Raw genomic sequence first — 27,594 nt, forward strand, 5'->3', positions numbered from 1 at the left:
CGGCAAGTAGTAAGAAACTCGTGGGTATCCTCACCCACAGCCCCAGAAAATCTCGGTGGTGTCAACCTGAGAAACACACAAAGCATCTTTGGTCCTCGAGCGACATAGGTTTGTCCGCTGCCAAGAGTTGTATTCACTCAGGTGGTACCTGGATTTGAGGTGCCCTCACTATAGGCTGATCCTGCGGTACTGGTGCTGGTGTAGTTGGGGTTGTGGGTGAGGATACCCACGAGTTTCTAACTACTTGCCGTGAGAGGCTTCACACTTTGGGTCTAGTGGAGTCCATAGGGGCCGACTTCATCACTTACAAGCTAGACGGGCCAGCCAGGCATTGGTGGCGCACATTCATGCAGACCAGGCCAGTTGGGTCTCCACCGATATCATGGGTTGAGTTTTCCAAGGCCTTCTTGGCCAAGTTTATCCCTCGTAGCGTCAGAGACCGCCTCAGGGATCAGTTCTGCACTGCAGGTTGGAGCAGGGTTCCATGTTAGTGGCAGAGTATGAGACTAGGTTCCACAAGCTATCCCGTCATGCGGAGATGATATTGCCTACAGAGGAGGAGAGGGTTAGGTGTACCCTAGGTCTAGAGATTATCATGACAGGACAGGGCGACAGTTTCGACATGGTCAGTCTAGTTGGCCTACCCAGGCCTCTTTTCAGACATCAGATGGTGGTCGGGGTGAGGTCGGTTCGAGTCAAGGCCGCGAGGTGTTTCAGTCGAGTTCTTCAGGCCATGGTGGTCGTTCTCCTGGGAGTCGCCCTCAAAAGGGTTGCTTCGAGTGTGGTGAGATGGGCCATTAGGCCAGGGACTGCCATCAGCATAGTCGGATTGCTCCTGCTCCTCAGACAACTTCCCCAACTTTACCAGCTCAACCAGCACCTCCAGCTAGAGGTCGTGGTCAGGGTCAAGACTATAGAGGTTGTCATCAGGGTATATGAGGTGGTCCCCGGGGAGGCAGGTCAGGTGGTAGGTTTGATGGTAGGGCAAAGGCGGATATAGCCATTTCTATGAACCTCCAGCGAGGGTGGAGGCTGAGGCATCGGACGATGTGGTCACAGGTACGATACTTTATGTCAGCAGCCCGCCTTGGCTTTATTTGATCCGGGATCTGATACCAACTTGTCACGAACCGATTTCTCGAGTTATGATGACACCTACTATACCCCACCAATAGGTAAGCCAACTTGTAACCCAAAACATCAAGTAATGAGCGTAAGGGTAGAAACTAACAAAAACAATAATCTAAACAAAGGACAACAAGGCAAAAGCAAACCAAAATAAATATTTACAAAAATCTCTCCCGAAACCTGAAAGTCACTAGTACGAAGCTTTCTAAAAGAAGAGAACAAGTCCCAAATGTGGACCACAACAAAGTGTCTCGAAAAGTAATAAGAGTAGCTAAAACAAAGAAGGAGACACGATAAACCCAAAACGTCAAATGCTCACCCTCATTTCCGAATCACAGCTACAAAAATAAGGTAAGAACTAATTACCGCTGGTAACTGGTACTGGGACCTGCATCACAAAATAGAAGCATAGTGTAGCATGAGTACCAAAACAACTGGTACTCAGTAAGCATCAAAGGTCGACTGAGCAAAAATGGTAAAAACAATAAGAAAGGATAAAATCTAGATACAAAGAGGTCAAAGCGGATATGAAAAGAAAGCACACGATCATACCAGAAATAAACTAAGTACAGCTAAACTAAACCTAACTGGACCCCTATAAGCCCAGAAGGTACACTCGTGCACAAGGTTAAATAAAACCTGAACGGACCCCCATAAGCCCAACAAGTACACGAAATAGCTAAGTCTAATGAGAAAGAAGAAAATTGGGCTCCCAACCAAAAGTAACCAAGATATAACCCATCAAACTCCATCTAGCCAGCAGTGCACTCCCAGCCCAACTAGAAAGAGTGACCCCGAGGGACCAAACCAGACAATCCACTCCCAGCCCAGCTAGAAAGAGGGACCCGGGGGTGAGGTAGATATTGCGAATCGTCCTATTATGTAGTCAGCTCCCAACCCAGCTAGAAAGAGCGACCCAGGGACACCCAGCCAACAGCACACTCCCAGCCCGGCTGCAAAAGAAAGGGCTTGGGACGATCGCCAAAATCACCGAGTCCACCTAGCCAGCAATATGCTCCCAGCCCAGCTAGAAAGAATGACCCCGGGGTGATGGTATCTCCAATAGGATCCAATCCAGCAACAGCCATCGTGGAACGTCGTCCACTCCAAGAAATCATAAAAAAGGCTCCAAAAACTAGAAAATCGCATAACTACCAAACGAACGACCAAGTGACCGAACTGTCAGTTCCAGCAAGTTGTAAATGACTTGGAGTCGCTACAGGAATGTTCTAAACTACACACATCAGGCAAAAAACAAAAGTGACCAGGAGGGTCATTACAATTGTACACTTGGAATCCCTTGGACAATGCACAGTTCATCACAACAAGAGTGTGAGCTCCTATACAAGCCTAATCTGGTCAGAATTTGACTTGTGGATGTGGGATTTTGAAAGTCTTGTGTAGCATATAAGACCACAAAGAAATTCATAAGCAACTAAATCAAGTCGTATTAGAAAACATACCAAATTAATGAAAGCAGGATCTGATGATCTAAGTTTTACAGTAGGTTCAATTGTAAGTAACCAAGCAGGGAAACCCCCAAAATCCCACTCTGCAGCAAGAAGTAAAAAATATTCTGGCATAAAACACATCATAAACATTTCCAAAAGATAAGCTCATGCAGCAAAATATGGAAAAAGTAAATCAGTGATATCCAATAATTACCTACCTTATTTATGTAAGTACACATGGACAAGCTTATTGAAGTTATACATGAGAACATTGTCAATTCACCTGTAGAATGAAGTAGGTACGATATGGTTTTTGATGTCCATCCATACAAAGGATGATTTCTCCTTGAGCCTTTTTGTTTGTAAGTAATATCTCCTTAAGCCTTCTATGGTATATATGAGTTAAGGAGATTAGAGTCCCTTTGACAGATTAGAGAAACCTTTCCGGAAGATCTAGAGTTTATCTTTTCTTCCTCTTTTCTTCATCCAGATTTTTTTTCAATTTGTAAAGGCGTACTACAGAATTTTGCTACTTGGTTAAAGATACTTGCAATCTTTGAGCCGTGCCTAGTTTTTCCTGGATTATTGAATAGAAAATGGTAAAAGAACTCTCTAGACCTACGGCGGCAGTATACAAATACAGATTCTACACGTTCCCTTTACTCAAAAAAATTAACATTCTACGAATTAACATTGACAAAGAGAGATTTTTTTATTTATTTATTTTTATCTCAAAAAAAAAAGAGAGATTTTACCCGTTCCCTATACTCAAAAGAGTTAACATTTTACGAACTTACATAGACTTACTGAGATATTCACTCTTACACAGAGAAGAGGTTTAGTTTTTCCCAATAAACTTTATGGATCTTGGTCCTTCCTCCAACATTTCACAAGTGAAACAACTTACAGCTACTACAATTATAATTTATCAGAACTGAGGTTATATTCAATTAGATGACGGAGGTGAACTTTAGGAAAAACTTTATTCACGAGTGACTGGATAACTTCAAAGTTGTAGAAGTCGTGGCTAACCTGCACAAATATAAGGCCCAACTCGGAGCATCACCAGGAGATCCAATTTCTGACATAGATTGAGGAATGAAAAGATATCTGCTATTCCTTTAAAAACAAGTTGACCTTCCCTTGGTTCGTGCAAATTCCATGGGACATATGTTTGAATGGTATTCAAGCCCAATGCCTTTGCTCTCAGCAGTCGATCTTCCCAGTACTAAAGCGAGTATTTATACATCAATATCTCAATTCAAATTGATATTACCAAGCTACAAAATAGAACATAACTTACAGATAAAAGAAACTTCATTTGTCAGCTTTCACCACTCTTTGAAGGACTTAAAAGTGGAAGTTTGACTTTCAACTTAATGTACGTCCATGAACTATTACTACAAGTTTTGTCAACATGTTTGATGTACAACAACAGAAGCAACTCAGAATGGCATTTATGGTGTTGTTTTTATAGGTAAGTTGTACAACACTATAATGGATTTCAAAGAACATTTAAATGGAAAGAACATAATTCCTTTTAGATGAGACAATTTGTCAAATTCCACGTAAGAGAAATTCTGTATGCATGACTGTCATCATGACATCTACTTCCTCTGCCTCAAATACAAAATTCAACTTTCTGAAAATAGGACCCAGTAACTATTGCCTTAGAATGCATGAATGATTCTTGGATTTGAATCTGGCAGAGTTTCACATGGCATGGAGTTTAAGAAAGACGGCTTTTGAAATTTGTGGTCTAAAACAATCCCTAGACATCTGTGTGACTATAAATCATCTCATTAAGATTAAACTAAGAAGATTATTTTTTTCCAAATAAGGAAATATGGTATTCGTTTTGGGACACATTAAGAAGGAAGGTACGCCACATAATTGGGACGAAGAGACTATATGATTTATGCAGAATCTGCACCAAACGAAATTATTTACTCTGGACAGATTACTTCAGTACTAGTGTTACCTTTCCATCATCATTTTCCTAATATAGAGTTCATCAAGAGCATATGAAGTTAGCTATCAATTAAGTTTCGTTCACTTCAATGGAGCACTCTATTTTACATCTGTGTATGTGCGCGTGTTTCAACAAGATTATACACTATGATCAGAAGTATTCAGCTATGAATATAAAACTCATGGACTGAAGTACCTCTGGAAGAACCCGAAAATAGTGCAAGTCCCCGCCAATGATCTGAAAAGGCTTTCCATCTTTCCAGAACATATCATCTGCAATCTCAAATTTGTTCTTATCACCCTGCCAATTTAAAGAAGCATGCAACTTCTGAATGAGTGTTCTAGCAAAATATACAAATGAAGTACAGTTAATCAATCAGCTATACCTCAATCCTAAACTACTCCAGAGTCCAGACAGACCTTGTATCCTTTCTACTCTTAAAATTCATCATAATTAGACTATTCTTATGCTGATCATTAACCTACTTCAACACACTGAATAAGTGAATATACAAATTAAGTGCAATTGTTCAATCAGCTACACCTCAATCGTAAACTAGTCCAGACAGACCTTGTATCCGTTCTGCTCTACAAAAAATCATCAGAATTAGACTGTTTTTATGCTTATCCTTAAACTAAATACACAAATTAAGCGCAATTGATCAATCAGCTACACCTCAATCCTAAACTACTCCAGACAGACCTTGTACCATCTGCTCAATAAAATTCATCAGAATCAGACTATTTTTATGCTGATCCTTAACCTACTACTACACTGACTAATCCAAATTAGCTGCAAATAAAAATTACTCCTAATAAGTCTATTCAAGTTCATATTGTAGATAATCAAAATTTCAACCAAAAGTAGTGGTACTCTTCTCTAACTTTTCTTAAAAACTTGAATTAGGTACTTAATAATGCAGAAAATTTCACAATCATACCATAAAATTAAGTCCGGCGATGTCGGAACGGGAAGAAGAAGACGAGAGAGAAGGAAGCGGAGCAAAGGCAGGTGCGAAAGTTCCGAATGCTAAGAGAGCTAAGAGGAGCATGAAGATCGTCGTTCCGACGCGTCGTTTTTTCACCATTGCCGCCGCTCTGAATCTCAATCCCACTGCTCGGGAACTGGAAATGCCGTTTTTCTTCAGTGCTGTAGTCATTGAAAGTTAAAGAGTCATCTTTGGTGCTGTGCGTTAGGTAAGAAGGAATGATTTATGATTTGTAGTAAATGGTGGTCAAACGTAAAAGTTCACTAGTGTATTCACTCAGTTCGGTTTATTGGTTTTGGTTTTTAAATATGCTAAACCGATAACCAAATCAATAAGATATTTGTTATCGGTTTTTGGTTTATCGGTTTTAGATCTTTAACTGTTTCTATTTTCGGTTTAATCAATAAGAAAATGCTTTCAAAATAAATATATGACTTATCCAATAATTTGACGCGATACGCATACATCAAAATAATCATCCCAAACGGGGGTTATCACAACAAAGTCTCGGTTAATTTTCAATATTTACAATACTTGTCGTTGTCGTCGTTGTCGCAACTCGCATTTCTTTAGGTTTTGAGTTTTGACCTACCTAAAGTAAATAAGTAATCCTAAAAAGTAAAACCTAAAGGTTAAATAACTAAAAGTAGAGGGGAGAGTCTGTTAAGTGTTAAGTAGTGTTAATTATTATTTATTGCGTAGGGTTTTTATATTTTTTGTCTAATATACTACTAATTATATTAATATTTTTTTTAATATTATATATATATATATATATATATATATGTATAACTAAAAATTATTATTATATTCTTAATGGGTAATCGGTTAACCCAATAATCCATTATTAAAAAACCAATAACGAACTGATAACCCAATAAATTTTTTTTTGTAAAACCATTAAACAACCATTAACCCAATAACACTTTTTTCGGTTCGGTTTTTGCACACCCCTACGAGTCTATTCTATCTATTTATTTTTTTTAGTTTATCCAAAATAAATTAATTTTAAATTAATTTTATTTATTTTTAATATGATAATTAAAATTACACAAAGATTCATAGATCATTTATATTCTTTAAGTTTTAAATTTTTCTTTTTAAGAAAAGTTATATTATATTTAGACGGAAGAAGTAATTAAAAAAATCGAGTAAATTTATCACAAAAGTAACATAATTTGTAGGTTAATTTAAACTTTCTCTAGTTCATAATAATTGAATTTTTGAGCCGTTCAAAATAAGTTAATTGTTTAATGTTTAAGAAAGTTGTTGAAATTTTCTTCTATTTTTGTCCTTCAATTATATATTTTAGATGATAAATTTGGGAGAGTTAATTATTCATATTTACGATTTTGCATTTTTTATTTTTAAAAATAGTTCGAAAATAATCAAAAGGATAAAAATGGAAAATGATATTCATTTTATTGTAATTTTTTCTCAAACATTACCTGCACCGCCGCACCGGAGAGAAAAGATGCTATCATTAATGAATTTATACATGATATTTTTTAAAATAATTTTTTGAAAAAAGAAAAAAATGGAACTATTCATGTAAACTTGTTTGATCTTAAATTTCACTTTGAGATGTATAAGTTTGATTTCAACAAACAATTCATTAAAGCTTATGAATATTTTAATAGGTCTGCTACAAATTTAATGAATATGAACCGCGAGGGAATAGTTATTAGCACTGAATAACTTTATAAAGTGTAATAGTTTTCACCTAATTTGAACTTTGAAAATATGAACAGAAGTGTGTCATATATATTTTCATAACATAAATGTAAGGTCACTTTTCTTTACCTTGTTATATAAAAATCATTCTACTTTGCTTTGACTATCATAAAACCACCCATAAAAATCATTTTATTTTATTTAGACTATCGTAAAAATCATCTGGCAAAATTTTATTGCATTTGATTCATTAAAGAAAAAACAACTTAAATACATAACTTTAAGTTTTTTATTATTTATTTTTCCCTACTTTTTTAAAAAATTACTTAAATCCCTTATTTCACTTAAATATCAAATCTGTCAGATACATGATTATTTTTTACTTCTCACGTTTCACCACTCTCTATGTCACTCCTTTTTTTTTCTCCCTAAATTCACTCCAATATTTTTTCAGTTACAGATCATTATCCCAAATTGATTTTCAAAAATTTTATCTCTCAATCCAACCCTTTTCAAACTTCGTCTTCTCCGTCATCTCTCCCAAAGTCTGCCATTGTAGCTTTCATCTTCTTCCTTCAATTTCTATTTTGTTTCGATTTCTTCTTCTTAATACATATGGATCCTGATCCTACATCAAATCTTTCTAATACTAATCGAACAATATACGACTCTGATGATGAAAATTGGGCAGAAATTAGATCAAAAAGTTTGCATGACCCATTAAACTTGATTAATTAGTCGACCAAAGATATGCCAAAATCGTCTAAACCAAAGATTGCAAAAACCCCAAAAAAAGGGGATGAAAAGCAGCACCCACTATTTCCAGACTTACATTGCCTAGAGTATGTGTTTTTAATCTTTATTAAACTTGTTTGTGATTTGTATTGCGTTTGATATCGTAGACTGAAATTGAGTGATACATTAATTGGATGTGTAATATTGTTTATTGGGTTAAATCATGATACATTCAAAAACCCTAACTTAGTTTGATACATACTGATTTGAGATTTAGTCGAAACTTATAAAACCCTTGTTTTGTATGTGTATCGAAAAAAGGATACATGACAAACCCCAATATAAAAAAGAGACTTGTCAAATTTTAACAAAAAAATCGTTGATGTATCAGACATAGCATCCTTCTGTATAATGTATCAAGTTTTATAATATGACTCTGTTGAAGTCTGGTAACATGTATTTTTCTATGTATCAACTTGTTTTTATTACGTATCATTACTTGTTGTGTAGTGTGATTTGGTGTTTTTATGTATGTATCATAAAATATGTTATAAAAAAGGCACCATTAATAATATATCATACAGGACATCCTTCTGTATAATGTATCAACTTTTATAATGCGATTCTGTTAAAGTCTGGTAGCATGTATTTTTCTACGTATCAATTTATTTTTATTATGTATCATTACTTGTTGTGTAGTGTGATTTGGTATTTTTATTTAGTATAATTTTCTTTTTCATTTTGCAGTCAATCAAATATGTTATAAAAAAGGTACCAACACATGCCATAAGGTTTGGTGTCCCTTTTAACACAATTTTTTTGGAGGAGTTCCAGAAGTCTATAGGGGATGATGTAATTGAACTGTTTAGAGCTACAATTTTTGGACCCTATTTAGACATTCCTAAATGTAATTTTCAGGGTCAAATCAGTAAATGTTTGTTGTTGTTAGAATTGGAACAAGGCAACTCAAAGGTGTTGCATATTAGGCATGCAAACGGGGTTATCTTGAAATTTGGTATCAAAGAATTTGCAATAATAACTGGTCTTAAATGTAAAAGCAATACCAAAGAATTTGAATACCCAGAATCAACTTCACGTAGGCTATTCCAAAAATATTTTCTTGATGCAGTTAAAAGTGTAAGCAAGAATCATCTAGTCCAACAATTTCTGATGGGCGACTAGGAGAATAATCAGGATGCACTCCAGATGGCTATCTTATACTTTCTCCATACATTCATTTTGGCTCAAACTGGTGATTCTTCAATATCTGGTAACGAATTTTTAATGGTTGAAGATGATAGATATCAAGTATATCCTTGGGGACAGATTGCATTCACAAAGCTCATGGATTCACTCTGACAGAATTTCTATCTTAGCAAACAGTTGTATCGATTATATGGAATGTCTTATGCACTTAACGTATGGAATATGAATTTGCATCCCAATTAAATCCTGAAATTGCTGTCAAAGAACGGAATGTCATCCCTAGAATTTGCAATTGGAGGGTTGTGGCTTTAAAGCCAAAGTTTGAAATGCTTAAGACTAGCATTTTTCAAGAGGTAACATTGGATCCCATTTTATATTACATTTCATACATAATTAAGTATATAGTTGTAAGGTTGCAAGTTTGTATTTTTAAAATCATTTTTTTCTGTGTTAAGATACATAATTTTATCTCTTAATATTAAAAAGAAATTGTTTTTCCAGAATGCATGTTCAAACATTGTGCCAACACCGGAGAAACTTGCAGCTTTTGATTTAACTGAAGATAAACATGATCCTCCTTCTTCACCCACCACAACATCTGTCAATCCCAAGATAGTTCAACCGAATGACATTGATGATTTCGATGATTTCTCCACAAGACCTCCCGAACAGTTGTTAAGGAGATCATCTAGAGTGTCTGATATATCATCTCCACCACCACCAAAAAGAAGAAAGAAAGTGGATACACTTAAAACAAAGGTGTCAGAACCCAGTCAGCCAGATCAGTCCAATGTGTCATTAAATCAGCCATTTTCTATTTTAGTTGGTCCTTCGACACCGGCTGCTAATGTACACGGTTCTGCAGATGCTCAAAAAGTCAATTATGTAATTTCAGATATTGAAGAACTGAAAGATCATTTGAAGAATTACGTAAGTAATTATTTCGATTTTATAATTTTTTCTTTATATTGATTCTAATTGTAGTTGTTTTTTTATAATTTTTTGATAGGTTGACAAAAAATTTGAGGAACTTGTAATATTGATAAAGGAAAACAACTCACAGTTGATCATATCTCGACACTAGGAAAACAACAAAGTCGATCCTCAATCATGCAATAAACAACCATCTTCACATATACAGACTGATTTCGCTGATACAGTTGGTGTAGCTGATTTTGAGGTTGGTGTATTTGTTAATGAGGGTGGACATCAACTTCAGCACATTTAGATCATATATATAGTTAAGGTGATTCACCGAATCTTCTATCTCATTAATCAGTTATATATTTCAACTTTATATTCATCACCTATGTTAAATAATGTTTCAGTAACAATTATGTTAACACCTTTTTTATTATTAAAAATTCAAATATAGATTGATCAAATATCAGTAACCAACAACAAATGAAGCGTGTTTCAACGCTCCAGCCTACATATGAAAGTACTCATGTTGATACTGAAGCAAATAATCCTAAGAAGGTATCGGTATGATCAAAACTTTAAACATTACAATTTTCTTTGATACATTATCCTCTTTTTTTTATATATATATATCATACATAATTAGTATAATGGATAACTGATACATACAACAAGCTTATATCCAGGATGATGAAGCACATCAAGCCCCATTAACTTTAAATGAAGTAAACATGGATAAAGATGGTGTTGACACAGTTCAACACAACATCCGTCATTTTATGCCTTTTAGAATAACAGTTGATACATCGGTATATTTATCAATTATGCATCATGACACTAATATTCATTATATGCAATGATACTAAAAAAATATATAATATCTTATTATACAGGATTCTTCCACATCAACAACAATATCGCCCTCAACTAAAGCAGCAATAGATGCACTTGTATCCGATCTAGGAAAAGTTCATATTCCTGCTAAACCATTGTGTGTTTACAATCCACAAGATTTAAATGGCAGTCATGATTTGTTGTCTGATAGTCAATTACCCACTGATATTTCAACCACCGAGATTGTTGTTAGAAGTCATTCAAAGACTTCTGCGGCTAGAAACAGGATGCCTTCAAGAATTATTCAATCTCCATACGTGACTTCTTTTGGGTCAAGTGATAAGGGAAAACAGAAATTGGATGACGATGTTCGTATGTATTTTCCATTTGAAGGATGTGGGATTACATATCAACCTTCGTCTAAACTAATTGATGAGTAGATGCAGTGGTTAACCAAAGGGCTTCTCAAAAATCATGTCAATAAGTAAGTTTTATACATATATTTTGTAAATGTTTGGATTAACTTATTTTGATGTGACCAATTGATAATACAAATATTATCACAGGAAACCATCGGAGGATAAATACAGATCAAAAGCCTCTTCTTTGAAATTGAGATAATGGATTTTATTGTTACATTTCCAATTAACAAGAACTGGTTCTATGCCATGTCACATTCAAACAAATGGTGGACTGATCAGGTAAAGTTCTTAATGAAACAATTTAAGCATGTATCAGATACATTGATATAGAACAACATGCTACAAAAAATCATCCCGGATATAATCAAATAAACTATCAAATTAGTATTTGTTTAGATTATCATTTAATGTATCAATTCTATCATAGACTTTTTTTACAAGTTTCTAATTTCGTTTATCATGTTTTTTATAGCACATTGATGTTGTTTTTTACTACCTCCGTAAAAAATCAAAACTCCGCAGCATAAATCAAAACAGATACACAACAGTCAACTGCTTGTTCATCTCACATATCAAAAATACCTATGAAAGGTATTACCTGGCTAATGATGATGATCTTATTAGTACCTAAGAACACATTGATCGCGCTTCAGCTGTATCTGTATATGAGAGGTCAATCACTAACATCATCAAAGGTTTTGAAATCTCAACTGCTTTACCATGGCATCTTGTAGACGATGTTTACATCCCGGTTAATTACAGTGGACAATTTCATTGGGTGTTGGCTGTTGTTGAACTGAAAAACAGAGTGATAAGGGTGTATGACTCTTCATTAGGCTCAAGGAAAAAGCAATTCCACACGAGATAAAATTATTGTCTAAAATGCTTCCTTCTTACCTCATGGACAGAGGATTCTTTGAAAAAATTAAGCGAACAAACTTTGTTGATTGTGATGCGTACAAGGACAATAATTCTGGTTCACTTTTGGAGGCACAAGTTCCTTTCATGGTTGAATTTGCCCAAGACATTATGCAACAAAAGAGTGATAGCCTGTAAGTATTGTGCTTTTATTGTTTTTGAATCATGTATGATTTAAGTTTATAACTGATATTCTGTATTTTTGTAAAGACTGTGGGTTATATGTTGCTACATTTGCGGAGTATCTGAGCGACCAAATCGAAACATCATTAGTTGATTTTCTTCCTGAATACCTACGCAAAAGATATGGAGCATTGTTGTGGAGTTATGGCAGCGAGAAGGCTAAGGGTGCATACGTTAGTGAGAATGATGATCCACCAAAACCTAAGAGTGTAGTCACACAACCTCCAGAAGAAGATTTGATTCACATAGTGTAGTAATTAAGTATCTATGCATAGACAATGTTTTATTTTTTTTATCCTTTTGACAATTTCGCTCATGTTTTAGTCTGTTTTGATACAGTATGGACCAACATACTTTGCTTATAAAAAGTTAAATTTCAGACACATTATTGCATTACATAAAGAAAAAGTGCAGTATATAACATATATAGTAGCTGATACATGTTTTCATTGTTATTATGTATCTTCTAAGTAATCAGATATAATAACATATTACTAACAAATAGATTTTTGAAACTTTAACGTATATGATTCATTATTTATAGTTAATATTATATGTGCAACATAATATATATAGTATATGATATACGATTCATAACTATTGTGTTAAATAAACTGTTTACAAACTTAATTGTTTAATATATGTATCATAATATATATAGTATATAATACACGTTTAATAGCTTATTGCTAACATATAGGTTGTGTATGTTTTTATGTAAATGATATAGTAACCAATTAATATATATGATACAACAAACGTTATATAATTTGATGTAGGAATTTACATTACTGAAATTATTTATTATTTAATGCATATGATACATTAGCTTATACGTTAACCAACATTTTATTTATAATTGCACCTTAAAATTTATTTATCAGAATTAACATTGATACACAAATCATAACAAACTATTTTTTTGAACAACAATACTTATTAATAACAAAAATGAACAATACAGTTTAATTATTTTTGAACAACAATACTGATTAATAACATTGAAAACTGTTTACGTGAAAAACTGTTCAACAAAAACATTAATGTCATATAAATATTATGATGATTTCACTTTTCTTTTGGAAAGAAAGTACAAGTTCTTCTGTTGTGACCTTCTTGTCCACATTGTCCACAACAATTTGTGTTCACTGTAATCTTTTCATTTGCATTCTTTTTTCTTCTTTTCCTTGGTCGTTCAGCTAATCGTCTGTATCTAGGTGGATACACAGTTTCAGCTACAACATCCTCATGATCTGACCAATCTTCCTTATCTGGCATTGGAACTATTGGAATCTCATATGTTTTTGCTAATACATCAGGCTTGTAGTAATCAGAATAATATGGATGCATATTTTTAACATTCTTTTCCTTTAAAACAGCGATTGCATGTGCGCAAAGTATCTCATCTAGTTGAAATCTTCCACAAGAACATACTTTCCGCTCAAGACAAACAATGTATCTTCTTCCAACTTCATAAACCGAGAAAATAAATTCAGATGATGGAACAACCTGCGTACATTTAAAGAAATCATGTTCAAACAACAGAATGATACACTGAATTATATACATAGAATAATCAATACCTCCTCAAATCTTCTCCCCAATGTGTTCTTGTATATGAGGCTATTTCTCTGTTTTTGCAATGCCAAGAACCAAATAGAATTCTAACTTCTTCCAAGAATTCTAATATAGACAATTGTCGTGCTTCAACAAGACAACCATTGATACATTCCGCAATGTTCGAAGTCACATTCTACCTCTATTTACTGTTAAATGAACTCTCTGCCACTTCTCATACCTTGCATCCTCAAGGTACTCCTTAACCAGGGTATCCTCAAGGTACAACTTAACCCTGTGATCAATTTTATCAACCTTAGCCACCAATTTATCAAAATCCCCCTTTCTGTATGTCTTGGCCATAGAGTAAAATAGATCACTTAGGGTGTTTCTGCTCCTTTTGAAGTTTCCACAGACATTCTTTCAAAGATGCCATATGCATGCATAATGAGGTATATTTGGGAACACAATCCTTACACTCTTCATAATACTCTCATTCCTATCTGATACAACACACATTTCTTCGCGCTTGCCAAATGCATTTTTGAATTGTTCGAAGAACCATGTTCATGAACAGCCATTTTCAGTGTCCACAACACCATATGCCAATGGAAATATGCAACCTAATTACAGAGCAACACATATTATTTCATTTGATACATAACATTTACAAACACCTCACAACTACAAAAAATACAAACCTGCCACATCAAGTGTGCTTGCTGATACAAATGTCCCTTTGTAAGCTCCGCCCAGATGTGCACCATCGACAACAACTATTGGTCTGCAGTAATCAAACCCCCTAATCAATGGTCTTAAGGCTACGAACATATACATAAATTCATCTTCCTCAGTTTTCTGCATCCTTATATAAGAATTTGGAAAAATAGTATTTAGCATGTATATGTATCTCGGCATCTGTCTATATCCAGCAGATGGTTTACCCCTTTATCATTTCTAGTGCACGTTCTTTAGCACACCATGCCTGTTGGTAAGATATTTGAACCCCATAGAATTCTCTAATATCAGCAATTATATCTTTCGGAGTATGAATTCTTTTATGGTTGACCAATTTGGGAGCAGTCACCCCACTTACAAACCCGACTGTTGCTTGGACTTTGGTTAGTACCCTATCCCGCATTGGACACGTATGTTCACTATTGAAGTATCTAACTTTGAAAACATCAGATTTTTTTCTGTAGGAAGCCTTTATAGTCCAGCCACATTCATCCGAAAAGCATACCAACACATAACTGTACAATTTTTTTCATCATATTAATACATATAGCAGTTACATGTTATAATAGATAAAACACTAAAGTTCAAAGTAACCAAAGAATGATGTATTTTTTGTATCAGATTCAGAAAATAATAATTTATCCACGTATCACAATTTTTTTGAATGTATCGGCTACATGACTATTTACTATTTCAACAGTATTATCTTAACGTATCAACATTATTAACTCAATGTATCAATAATATTAACAACCAACACAATTATTTTTTGTCAGATTCAAAAAATAAATGAATAATGAATCATGTATCACAAAATGACGGAATGTATCGGCTACATGAATTTTGCGATTAAATTATTTAATTTTTAAACAGTCTAATCTGAACGTATCAACAATATTAACTTAATGTATCAACAAATAATGTATCATTATCAATCTACCACAAATCATATTCAACGAACTAAACAAAAAATCAAAATCAATGAATTTCTATTTAATAATGTATCATACATTAAAACAAAATAATGGTATCACCATTTATAGATCTAACGAACCCAACCACAGTTCTTCACAAAACAAATCAAATACTCGCATACCTTTGTCTATCAGATCTCTTTACTTTGCAATTAAAGTTGTTCTTTATCTTATATTTCGCCATCACATCTACGATTGTTGTTTTATCCTTATATAAGTGACCTGTCTTCACCTCTATACTATTTGAATCAATTATGTAATTTGTAACTTCCAATTCTGAAATATAATACGAATCACAAATTCTTGATTCAACCACCGCAAGAGCTTCTGTATCCTGTGTTGTGCCTTCTACACACGTAATTTCTCCGCATGCTCCATCAAAATTATGTACATCACCGCCAATCTTTTCATTTGTGTCAATGCATAATGTATACATTGCAAATCCTGGCTCACTTTTTTTCACTTCTAAATAAAGTTTAACACCCATGTCGTTCTTAATTTTCATCGGAGACGAGTTACCTTTTACGATGTAACTAATTTCAATGTTTTTCCTTGATACATCGATATCCAACTCGGCTGAAATTGCTGTTTTGAGATTCAAACACGAAATTGATTGTCCAACAACGATTCCGTCACTTTTGTAACTTTCATATTTCACTTCGCTGACCCAAATTCCTGAATGCCTCAGTAAAATTGATATATTCATCTTGTATCAGCAAAAAATCAGAGTTTTATTCGTATTTCTAGCTTTTTTCTAAATGGATGGATGTTCACAAATTGTTCTTCAATGTAGAAGATATAATTTTGAAATTTGAAATTTTGTATTGTCTGAGTAGATTACCTATTAAGATAAGGAATGTTTACGATCAGTTAGGCGTAAATTAAGCTAATTAAATTAACAGACTTAATTGTTACATTTTTTTTCCTTTTTTAGCGCGACATTCAGTTATTTAGCGTGTATCAGTGACAATGTATTAGCACTGTAGCTATGTATCATTCGCCTACCTTTTTAAGGGATTTTTTGTAAAATGTAAATTAGTTGGGATAGGATGTAATTTATATCCTACACTATGGGATTCCTTTAATTTTTACTTAATTAAATAGGATTAACATATTAAATCAACATTCTTTAATTAAAATTTAAATATTTAAAAATTATATAAAAAATATTATTAAAAAAATATACTGACTTATGTATATCAACTTCATAAAAAAAAATATTTCAAAATATCATCAAAATATTCGCACCGTGAACATCCATAGATGACAACGAACTCACCAACTAGCTCCTCCATCTATAAAACTTAAAAAACATGTAACACACATCAAAAATAAAACTAAATGAATATAATAATAATCTATTGATTTCTTGGTGGTGAGGACAGATTGATTATCTGAACTTTCACCCAGTTCTACATGCACTTTTGTACAATACATATATCAGTTTCTAGCTATATATATATCTAGCTAGAGGTGTACAATAAAAAGTGATGATTATAATTAACTTTGCCAAGTTTTATGATTTTTAAAGTGATGAGGAGGTTCAGTATTAACAAGAGCAGCAATGTTGAAAATGTCATCAGTATGAGAGAGAGGTTTTAAACCCAAGAAATCTTTGGTCAATATATGATCCTCCTCATTCATACTTCCATTGAAGTAGAGTTGTTGATCCTCCTCCTCGTCCTCTTTCTTTGAATTCAAATTGTTGAATCCACCGAATAATATCGCATCTTCAAACATTGTTGACCCATCAAAGCCATTAGAAAAAGATGTCATGATGCCACTTATATTTGCAGGCCCAGTAATAGTGGTCAGGTCTTCACGTGAGGACAATTTCTGATGAGTTTGTTTGGTAGCAGAATCAGTACTAGTAACAGACACGTGAGTATTGTGGGGTATTTTTGCTGTGCCTGTGTAAGCAGCAGTAGCAGTGACAGCACTTGCTTTGTTACTAATTGTAGCACCAAACTGTGCTGCTTTCTGCAGCAATGCAGTTGCAGAAATGTGTACTGGAGAGACCGCACCTGATTCTCCCGTTGAATCGTAACCTAATGTAGGTCCTGCTCATGTCCAATACAAGTACAATTAAACAAAAGAGAAAAAGTTCAAATATATCTATGAACTTTATATTCAAAATGGGTGAGTTAAACTCTTCATTACCTCTGAGATTAGGGTTTGGGTGATGAAGATTTAAATCTTTGTGGCCGCTCTGTGTGTATTGTTGATCTAACCTAGTAGTAGCTGGAAAAATCGACGATGAGCTAAAATTACTGAGTGGTGAAGGACCGTGATTAATAGATCCAAGCTGAAATGGTTGAGAATTAGTGGTAATTAGCCATGGAGGAATTTCAATATGTCTGAAATCACTACTTTGCTGCTCTTTTTTCATGGGAAACGTAGTAGCTTGAATCTGTTCATGGCTATTAAAGAAGTGAGGTTGTTGAAACTGGAGATTCAATTGAGGTGAGAAAATTGTTGGATTTCGTCCATTTATTACTGATCTTGCACTCTCCATAGCTAAAGTCTCGCAGAAGGCTCTGTGTGTGATGAAACTATCTCGTCTGAAGAAAAAAAAAAATCAATATCATTATCGTTATATTACACTGACTAAAAAAGAAAGCATGTCATATAAATTGAGATGAGGAAATACTTACTAGTAATATGTTAGAAAAGATTAATGGGCACTATAATAGTTGGTTTTATTAGTTTGTCCCCTTATTATTAATGGGAATGGGTGGAAATATGATACTGATATCATATTAATTATTGTTTAATGATTGCACACCACAGTAATCCCATTATTATCACTTTACACGCCTTTGCACACCACAAAAGATAGAACTCAAAATTCAAAAAAGTAGAACAAAAAGAGAGTACTATAGGTACCACTTTATGATTAGAGTCTAGAAATGTTTGTTTGTCTGATAAACTCGTTTTCGTGCTCATACTCCAATATAGCCAAAATAATGTTTTTTGCAAATTAACTACTAATGAATTCGATAAAATCTAATAATTAATTTTATCCTAAATATTGTATAAACTTATAATTTTGAATTCGAAATGGTTACGTACCTTGAAAAAATAGTACCACATTCACATTTGTATTCTCTAGTACCACAAGTCTTGAAATGAGCTTTGCAATCAGATTGAACAGCATAACGCTTTGAACATTTCTCACATTTCCACTTCTTCTCACCATGTTTTCTGCTAAAATGCTTCTTAATTCCAGTAAGATCTCCTAATGCCCTAGACGGGTCATGGTGCACACAGCTCGACTCCGGACAAATATACACTTTTTTCCTCACTACTTCCTTATTTTCTCTCTTCTTTAACTTCCATGGCAAATTGTGTCCTCTTCTATGGAGTTGTAGATTTTGGTCTCTTTGAAACCCTTTGTTACAAATTTCACAAAAGAATCTGTTGGTTGCCACTAGTGTCCTGGGTGATAAAGCTATCACTTCTGCTTCTGGATCTATAAATAATCAAATAATTATTAAACGAGTTTAACTTCTATATACTCACCAGTTGAAACATGGCTGAAAATAAACTAGATGATTATTAAACGAGTTTAACTTCTATATATTTACTGGTTGAAACATACCTGAAAATTAACAAGATGAGTATTAAACAAGTTTAACTTTTTATGTACTTATAATCTAAAACAACAGGTGATTGTGTATATATATATATATCCATAATAAGTGAAATTATAATAATTGAAAAATGTTAGACAAACAGATATATATAATTTCTATGTTATCGTTATATATAAGTTAAATCATTTTTAGACCCTGAGAAAGAATAAAAAATTAAGTTATATACCCAAATCAAAATTTAGAGTTTTTTATGCATCATTTAATTATCACCTTACCTGATATATAACAGATAACTTGTCTTATTTTCTATATTACAAAAGCTCACGTTTCAAGGAGATTTATCTGTAAATATATTTTGAATGACCTGATAATTATTATATACCTGGATTGCCTGGTTGGTTTCTCTTTTTCTTGATTTGCTGAGGTGGATTTTGATATTGTGGAGTAACTAATTGATGTTGAGGTGGATAGCAAAAGGCTCCATTAGTATCATTATTCATGTTGGAAGAAGAAGATAAACTTGCAGCAGCCTCTTCACAAGTTACAATGGACATGTTATGTTTGTTGACTCTTTTCTGCTTAAAAAAATATAACAAAAAATTAGAGAGATAATATAGATCTAAGTAAGACAAAAACAAATTAAAAACCTAGATATAGAAAGCAAAAGTATAGTATAGTATAGGTGAACAAATAGAGCCAACATACATATAGAGGCAAAATTAAGTTGTTTGAACCTTAAAATTAGCTTCAATATTTCTTCTAGCTTGACTTTGGCATCAACAAAACAAACAAGCTGTTAGTAGTTTTTTGTTGCAACAAAAAATGAGAAGGAAAAGATTGAGTTTATGAGATGAGAGATGTGGATGAGAAGAGACTGTAATCCTCTCTCTCTCTTTCTCCCACACTCTATAAGGCTAACTTTCTGTCTTTTCTTTTGTTCTCTTCTCTACCCATAATAAATATCTCAATCTTTTTTTATTTATTCTACCATGCATAGGGAGTAGAATGTAATCTCATCGTCTCAATTTATATGATCTAGTTTAAATAAAGTTATAAATGTTTAATTTTGTGAATATGAATCATAAGGTAAAATGAGTACCCTAGGGTATGGCCTAGTGGTCAATGAACTGATTGAGAATCCTTTCCATCTGTCCTAGTCTTGACAGACAAAGTTACTTGATAAATGTGGCTGATAAGCTGAATTGGACACCACGGTAAAAAAAACTATTCCTTCTGTCCACTTTTAGTTGTCATGTTGCGCTAAGTCAATTTGACTAATTTTCAAAGTTAAATTACATTACATTAATTCGATATTTTAAACAAAAAATTTAGGTATTCAAAAACTATATGAAAAGTACTATAAATTGCATTTTTTTGCATATCAATATGATGAAAAATTACATCGTAAAATATTAGTCAGAGTTTTTATAGTTTGACTCTAAAAAAGGATACCATGACAACTAAAAGTGGACAAAGAAAGTATTTTAAAGTTAATTTTTTACCAAATATAGAAATATGACATTCTTGAGACTGATTTAAAAAGAAAATAAGTAATAACTTGGGGCAGAAGAAGTATATATATTGAGGGTCTATCAAAAATATTTTTTTACCTATCAAGGAAAAGATAAAGTATGCATATACATTAACTTTTTCAGACCTCAATTATATATGAATTACATATCGGGGTATGTTATTATTATTGTTGTAATAATATATATGTATATTGTCTTTCAACGATATAGTAATGTTTAAACTTTTGTTTAAAATAAGACTTCTGCCTAATTGCACCAACTTTTCCATTCTATCATAAAATAGCTAAAAATTCAACATATAGTATCTAAAAGAGTGTTTGATTTGTATTTGAAGAGTATTGTATTGAAAGAGACTTAGAAATTGATTGAACGAGACGGAGACGTTGAATTGACTATACTCCCTCTCCTCTCTCAATTTATATGAACGAGTACTATATGAAATTTGAAATTTTTAATTAAAAATTTATAAATAATTTAAAATAAATTATACTTATGTAGCTATAAAAAGTGTATTAATATGAATTGTGGTGATATAATTGGGACTCCTCTACTTTTAATAAGGAAGTCTCGAGTTTAAGCCTCTGAGAATGAAAATTTCATGGAGCGCTGCACCTAAAAGAGAGCCTTGCAATAAGCGAATTTAAATTTTTGGGTCTCAATATAAATATCAGATATCAGAAAATAAAAAATATTTAATTATTTCAAATATAAAAATAAAAGTTAATCATTCTTTTATTGAACAAACTAAAAAATGAATGATATTAGTATAGTAGCATCATTATTGGTAAGAGTAGACCCATTTGTAATTTAATGTAAGCTTTATCTATTAACAATGACATGCATGATTGACTCATTGATTACTTATTCCTAACAAACATGCATGATATATCTTGCCCCTAAAAAGTTTACAATTTTAAATTTCCTTCTTTTATATATGTAGCTATTTCATTATTATTTCACTGTCATTCAACCTTGACTACTTTTCTAACAATGCAGAAACTCATTTTCCTCTCCTACAATTGAGCTTCTTTTTTCTCTTTGTTGTTTGGTAGTTTTTTGAGGTTCGATTAATTTAAATTTACATAAAGAAAAAATCTCATTTGAGAGCAAAATATTCATTTAGTCGATCAGAGTTTGGATTCGAAATATCCTGTTAAGAATGAAATCGTACTTACGCTCCATGAAAACCTTTAGTGGTCTCACAACTACATAAAGATGGAAGAAAGATAGATGAGAGGTTTAGAATTAAGATTATGATTTTTGTTTACCTTATATCCGGTGTTTGATATCCACTTTCTTCATTTACTTAATTCTTATTTGTGCTGAGATAATGAGATATATAAAGCACTCGTAACCAAAGCGACTCTATTCCAAAATTTAAACTCGAGAGTCCTCACATTAATTAAGAGTAAGAATATAATAACGCCATGCATGTATATATTCACTTTAGTTGAGTACTTTTTTGACCATATATCAAATTGATTTGAATCCTACACTTTCTCAACAAAAGAAAAATGAGTAATTAAGGACAAGGTTAGATTTGACAACTACATCCTATTATTAAACTTGATTAATACACCATGTCACAAATTGTACGTATTATAAAATAATCTCTCAGTTAATTAAAGCTCTTGCTTTATCTCACTTTTTCAACTCCCTCAATAAAATTATTATTGATAAACAACTTGGTAAATTATTATTGATAAACAAGCAACTTGGTTAAACTATTGTCTTTTTTGACTTTTTTGCATTAGCTTGGTTTATTCTAATAATGATATATATTTTAAACTAAATCATTTTCATTCAATAGATAATTAATTGTAATTGCAAACTTTTGAATATTTTCTTATTACTTCTTCAAGGCGCCAAAAAAGAAAAAAGAAAAATATGTGGCAGCTTATTATGGAAAGACAAGTCTGCATTGACCAATTGACGAGCAATTAATATTCCTTACCATGATTTTATGTTTTATAAGGGAAAAAGATAAAGAAAATTAAGTAGGAAAAAATAATATATATATATTGGTTTTCAGTTTGTCATATTGTTTTTAGAGGCTCTGTGTGTGTTTTTGGTGTGGAGTTTTCAATTTCCCCATATGTTGTTGGTTAAAATATAATTATTCTTATTTTTAGAAAAAAATGTTTCTTAAAAATCAGAAAAATAATCTTTCTAGGGAGAGTAGAAGAAAACCAATTTCATAAGTGACATTTCAGGTTAATTATCTCCCACTCCCAATACTCCACGCATCCCCGCCCTCTCGCTACCCACCCTAAGGACCCACCCCAAAATCCATTCTCACCTATCCTTGACCTTTGTTATAGTGTTTGACTATATTATATATAAATATTTTTAAAATAATACTTTTTATTTATTTATTTATCAAACATAAAAAATTAAGTAAATCGTTTACTATTTTCTGAGGAAGCATTTTCCTTTAAGCCAAACGTTTGATCCTATAAAGAACCTACTCTAGACTGAGCTTCGAGAATTTAACAAAGTGTTTCTTGAAGATCTTTAGTTATTGGAGGTAAAATACAGTCAATTTGGCTTTAACAGATTTTGAGTATATTCTAATACTCCTAGTAGTTTTTTTTTTTTTTTTAAATAAAATTCCTAGTAGTTATCGGTACGTAGGATAATTCTGTTGTGAGTTCACGAGGAGGCAAAAGGAAAAGCATTGGGGTCCATTATATTCCAAAATAATTCAGGACCTATTAGTATTACTAGTATATAATATGATCGTATATGCATGACAGCAAATTAACAGATTAAAAGAAATCAAGGCGCAGCGAGCTGGAGCTACGATCTCTGTCACGATCTCTATTCTTTGGCAGAATAGAATGCAAATTGCACTACGCATATTCTATGCGATAAATTCAACTCAGAAGGCATTGAGGGAGAATCAATCTCAAGTCATTCATATAAATAATCATTCTCCATTTATATATATATACTCTTATTTAGAAGTGGCACTTCTAAAGGACGAAGACAGCAACAAATACTTATACAAAAAGTAATATTTATTGTACCATAATTTAATGTCAAGTCATTGTCTTATTGGTAAATAGTACCACTTTTTCAGTAATATTAACACGTATTAAGCCTTTGTTGTTTTTCTTTCTAGGCTGACACATCTTTAACTACTACTTTTCAATCCTCCTTTTTCAATCTTCAGTTTTCATTTGTCTCTCTCCTCTCACTTCAATGGATCTTTGTTACGTATTAATTTTCTCTCTCTCTATTTTGATTTTCTTCTCAGAAAAATTTAATTTGATATTTCACTATTTGCTTTTTAAAAAACAAATTTTCAGTTTTGGCTCGACTGGCTTCCAAATCTCCTACTATGATTATTCACACATGCACTAATTTTATTTACTTTCAAACATCTGTATTTTAGTTTGTGAACTCAATTAAAAATAAGTTTTTGAGCTTAAAATATTTTTTCCCGAAATTGAAGCTCGATGTTGGATTAAATATAACAGAGTTACGAAATGTTTCGAAATTTGAAGTTTGCCGTTTTGGATATATCAAAAGAAAACTTTATTGAACTAAATTGTGATGGTTTGTTAATGATTTGGAGACCATTTGAGCTTTATAATGTGGCTTCTTTTGTCTAATCTAGACGAAGAAAGTCTGAAACTTCAAAATTTGACTTTTAAATTGGGTTTCTCCAAATTGTATATTATTTAGATTATGTGTTGTTGAATTTTATTAGAGATCTTTTAGTGAGATTAAATATCAAATTTGAAAATGTTTGGTGAAGTTAGTGTGCTTTTGACTAAGATTTCACCAGCGACTTTGAAATAGAAAATTGAACATTGATGATTTTTGTCGGTTTTAAGTGACAGAGAGAATATCTAATGAAAAGCATATGGTGTTTACAGGGCACATATCACAGCTATTTTGACAGTTCTTTCGTGTTTGAAATATTGTTGCACAGAACCAAAGAAAATTATGAGAATAAACAATATGCTATGTACATTCGAAAAAATGACTATATGATGCTTTAGCATAAAAATATTTCACCTTCTTTTTCATTTGAAATGGTTTATTGCATAGCATTTTGTACATGTTAATAGATTTAAGTATGTACTCGGTCTGAAAGTCATTGATTTGTTTGTTCTGATTTTGCTTTCTTGGAGACTTGGGATTGTTTTTTCATGATTGAAGAACAAGAAGTTACCTTTTCGAAAGTTGATGGAGAATAGGGCTCCCTCAAATTTCTTCTTAAAAATTATTTTACTTGAGAGGGCTTATATCAATTTATCATATTTAGCACTTTATACCAAGATTATCTTCCCCACACAGCTTTTTATTTTGTCAGCTAGACAATGAATCAGATACCTTATACAGAACAGGACCTTGACAACAACTCTTATGACTAGCTATTTGTGGACAAGTTTGAGTTAAGAATGATAAAGAAGCAACAAAGCAAAAAAGGAAGCAAAAAGGGAAATCGGAACAATCACCATTTTTCCTCCTTGGGAATCGTCAGTGGGAACCGGGAAGAGGGAAAAAAGACGTGAGTTATTACTGTGTTTAAACCACGTGGAAACCCATACCTGGGCATGTTAGTAGCTCAGATTAGAATCAAATGACGGAACTATCCTTGATGGTAACTCTGTGACAATCGTAACAACTAGAAATATTTCAAAAACAAAAAAAAAATTGATTGAATCTCAAAATTTTATTAGTACCACATAAATTGAGAAAGAAGAAACGACCTCTATTATTTGAAAGCTGTGTAAAAATATTACAAATCATATGATAATAACTGACAATTTAAAATTTTAAAAGACTTTAATACTTTATACTTATTCTATTTCCACTTGGACAAAAATATCCTCCCAAAATACATATTTTTTAAACAAAAAGTGGGATCCATTATTGATGTATTGAAGGATGCTTTGGTAATTTTTCTACAATGAATTCGTTTTTTTTTTAATTTTTTAAATAAATTTTATAAATCACGATAATAATTTACTTAAATGTTCCAAAGATATAAAAATATATAAAAGATCTGATTGACTCTTCAAATTTTATCGATGACACATAAATTGGGACAAATGAAATAATATATATTATTTGAAAATTTCTTAGAAAGTACTATAAATTACAGTAATTAACAACTAGAAATATTTCAAAGACAAAAAAATTGATTGAATCTTGAAATTTTATTAGTATCACATAAATTGAGAAAGAAGAAATAACCTTTATTATTTGAAAATTGCATAAAAGATATTACAAATCATACAATAATAATTAGCAATTTATAATGTTAAAAGACATAAAAAAAATTAACATAGTTAACAATAATTAAAAATTTGAACTATTTAAAATTAATATTAAAGTTTGATTAACTCTTTAATTTTGTCTATGTCATATAAATTGAAATAAAAAATAATACATATTGAGTCTGTGCTAACACGAACACCAGTATCTAATATATATATATAACTTTCCTTATTTCTATTTATCGTGTGATTACTTTTTATATTGGGACATCCCTTCGTAAAATTTATCAAGGAGAAAGCTTATTAAGTGCTGGATGCTGTAGAGCAGAGGAAATTAGCAAGAAGGGACCCACTTTTGTCTTTTGTTTAATTTATTTATTACATGTAATAGCACTTTTGAAATTTGACTAAGTAGGCGCTTGGCCATGCGATATCATATCATGATATGGTATCGTAAAATGAAATCAGAGTTTGGACATGCGATTTTGCTGATTTCATCTCATGATTCCATATCATGAGAGGTGATATCATATTCTCCAAAAACCATGATATGGAATCACCATGTGATTTCATATCATGATTTGAGATATTTTAATACAATAATTGATCCATGAGTTTATATTTTGTTAAAACAACCTCACATTTATATCTACTAACCATTTGTTTCATATGTAAATAAAATTTATAATCACATCATTACTTTTTAAAATTTATTATTCTCACCAATATAAAATTTATTATCACTTTAAATTTGGTGAATATAAATGATAAAGTAGAAATTCATTTGGTGAATATAAATGAGAACAAAGGGAGTAATACTTTTTTGATTTTTCATAATAAAAAAAAACGTCTTAATCTTATGACTAAGCATAATATTGATAAAAGACAATTTTCATTGGCGGTGCCGCACTTTCTTAATCTTAGTATTTGCAAAATGTTCGTTCACATGACTGAAGGATATCAAGTCCAATTGATTGAGGACTTAGGAAAATTTGATCAATTAGTTATTAATATTTAGTCAAGTGGACTAGTTATAATTTTTTTGATTAAATTTTATTAGAAGTGTTTTTGACTCAAACTTGTGGTAACTTTTTAAAATTTCGTTATTCAATAATATTTAACTATTGATTTTTCTTGTAAATAGTTAGAAGTTAGTGATGTTTGTTAATTTTTATCTTAGTGCATTTAACTTCTAAGTTAATATTTACTCACTAATGTATGTTTTTTTTCTACTTTATAGGTTATTTGTAAGAGTAGTTGAGAGATATGAACATATCAAGTACAATTTATGTTCAATTTTTTTTAATTAAATTAAAGTTAGATGAAACAATTATTTAACTGAAGAACAAATAACTTTGTAATAATTTATTATGCGATTTTATAATTTTTGTTTATTTGATAAGATTGAATAAACAATTGGGGTTATTTTAATAGTTTTACAACTTATGGGATTTTTATGTTTATGAGAAAATATACAACACAAAAATTCCATATCGCATGTCCAAACAAACCTTCAATTTCATCTCATTAT

General features: G+C 32.0%; 2 protein-coding genes and 2 pseudogenes across 6 annotated transcripts in view; 1 reads left to right on the forward strand and 3 right to left on the reverse strand.

Moving 5' to 3' along the window:
• The window catches only part of LOC125875187 (beta-galactosidase 17), a 49,291-nt gene that overhangs the window by 11,154 nt on the left and 10,543 nt on the right, over positions 1-27,594 (reverse strand). Inside the window, exons 1-4 of one of the 2 annotated variants that reach the window (XM_049556283.1) lie at positions 5,492-5,741; positions 4,747-4,851; positions 3,612-3,807; positions 2,592-2,680 (exon numbers count right to left, since the gene is read on the reverse strand). In XM_049556283.1, coding sequence (XP_049412240.1) covers positions 2,592-2,680; positions 3,612-3,807; positions 4,747-4,851; positions 5,492-5,710 — 609 coding nt within the window. In that variant the 5' untranslated portion in view covers positions 5,711-5,741. Of the gene's footprint in view, positions 1-2,591; positions 2,681-3,611; positions 3,808-4,746; positions 4,852-5,491; positions 5,742-27,594 lie in introns of those variants that run through there. The other variant, XM_049556284.1, reaches the window with a different exon arrangement.
• LOC125874695 (uncharacterized) lies at positions 7,829-12,686 on the forward strand (annotated as a pseudogene).
• Positions 14,557-16,407, reverse strand: LOC125872236 (uncharacterized; annotated as a pseudogene).
• LOC125875188 (protein indeterminate-domain 7-like) lies at positions 17,030-20,252 on the reverse strand. 4 transcript variants are annotated; one of them, XM_049556285.1, is made up of 5 exons: positions 20,032-20,252; positions 19,680-19,872; positions 18,774-19,173; positions 17,862-18,262; positions 17,030-17,761 (listed from the first exon to the last, which is right to left on the reverse strand). In XM_049556285.1, the coding sequence occupies exons 2-5, from the start codon at positions 19,849-19,851 to the stop codon at positions 17,202-17,204; spliced, it is 1,533 nt and encodes a 510-aa protein (XP_049412242.1). In that variant the 5' UTR covers positions 19,852-19,872; positions 20,032-20,252; the 3' UTR covers positions 17,030-17,201. The 4 variants fall into 4 exon arrangements, with proteins under 4 accessions (XP_049412242.1, XP_049412246.1, XP_049412244.1 ...); XM_049556289.1 differs by having other exon boundaries at positions 19,680-19,875; positions 20,032-20,241; XM_049556287.1 differs by having other exon boundaries at positions 20,003-20,241.

The sequence above is a fragment of the Solanum stenotomum genome, chromosome 8 (assembly GCF_019186545.1).
Source record: "Solanum stenotomum isolate F172 chromosome 8, ASM1918654v1, whole genome shotgun sequence".
NCBI lineage: Eukaryota > Viridiplantae > Streptophyta > Magnoliopsida > Solanales > Solanaceae > Solanum > Solanum stenotomum.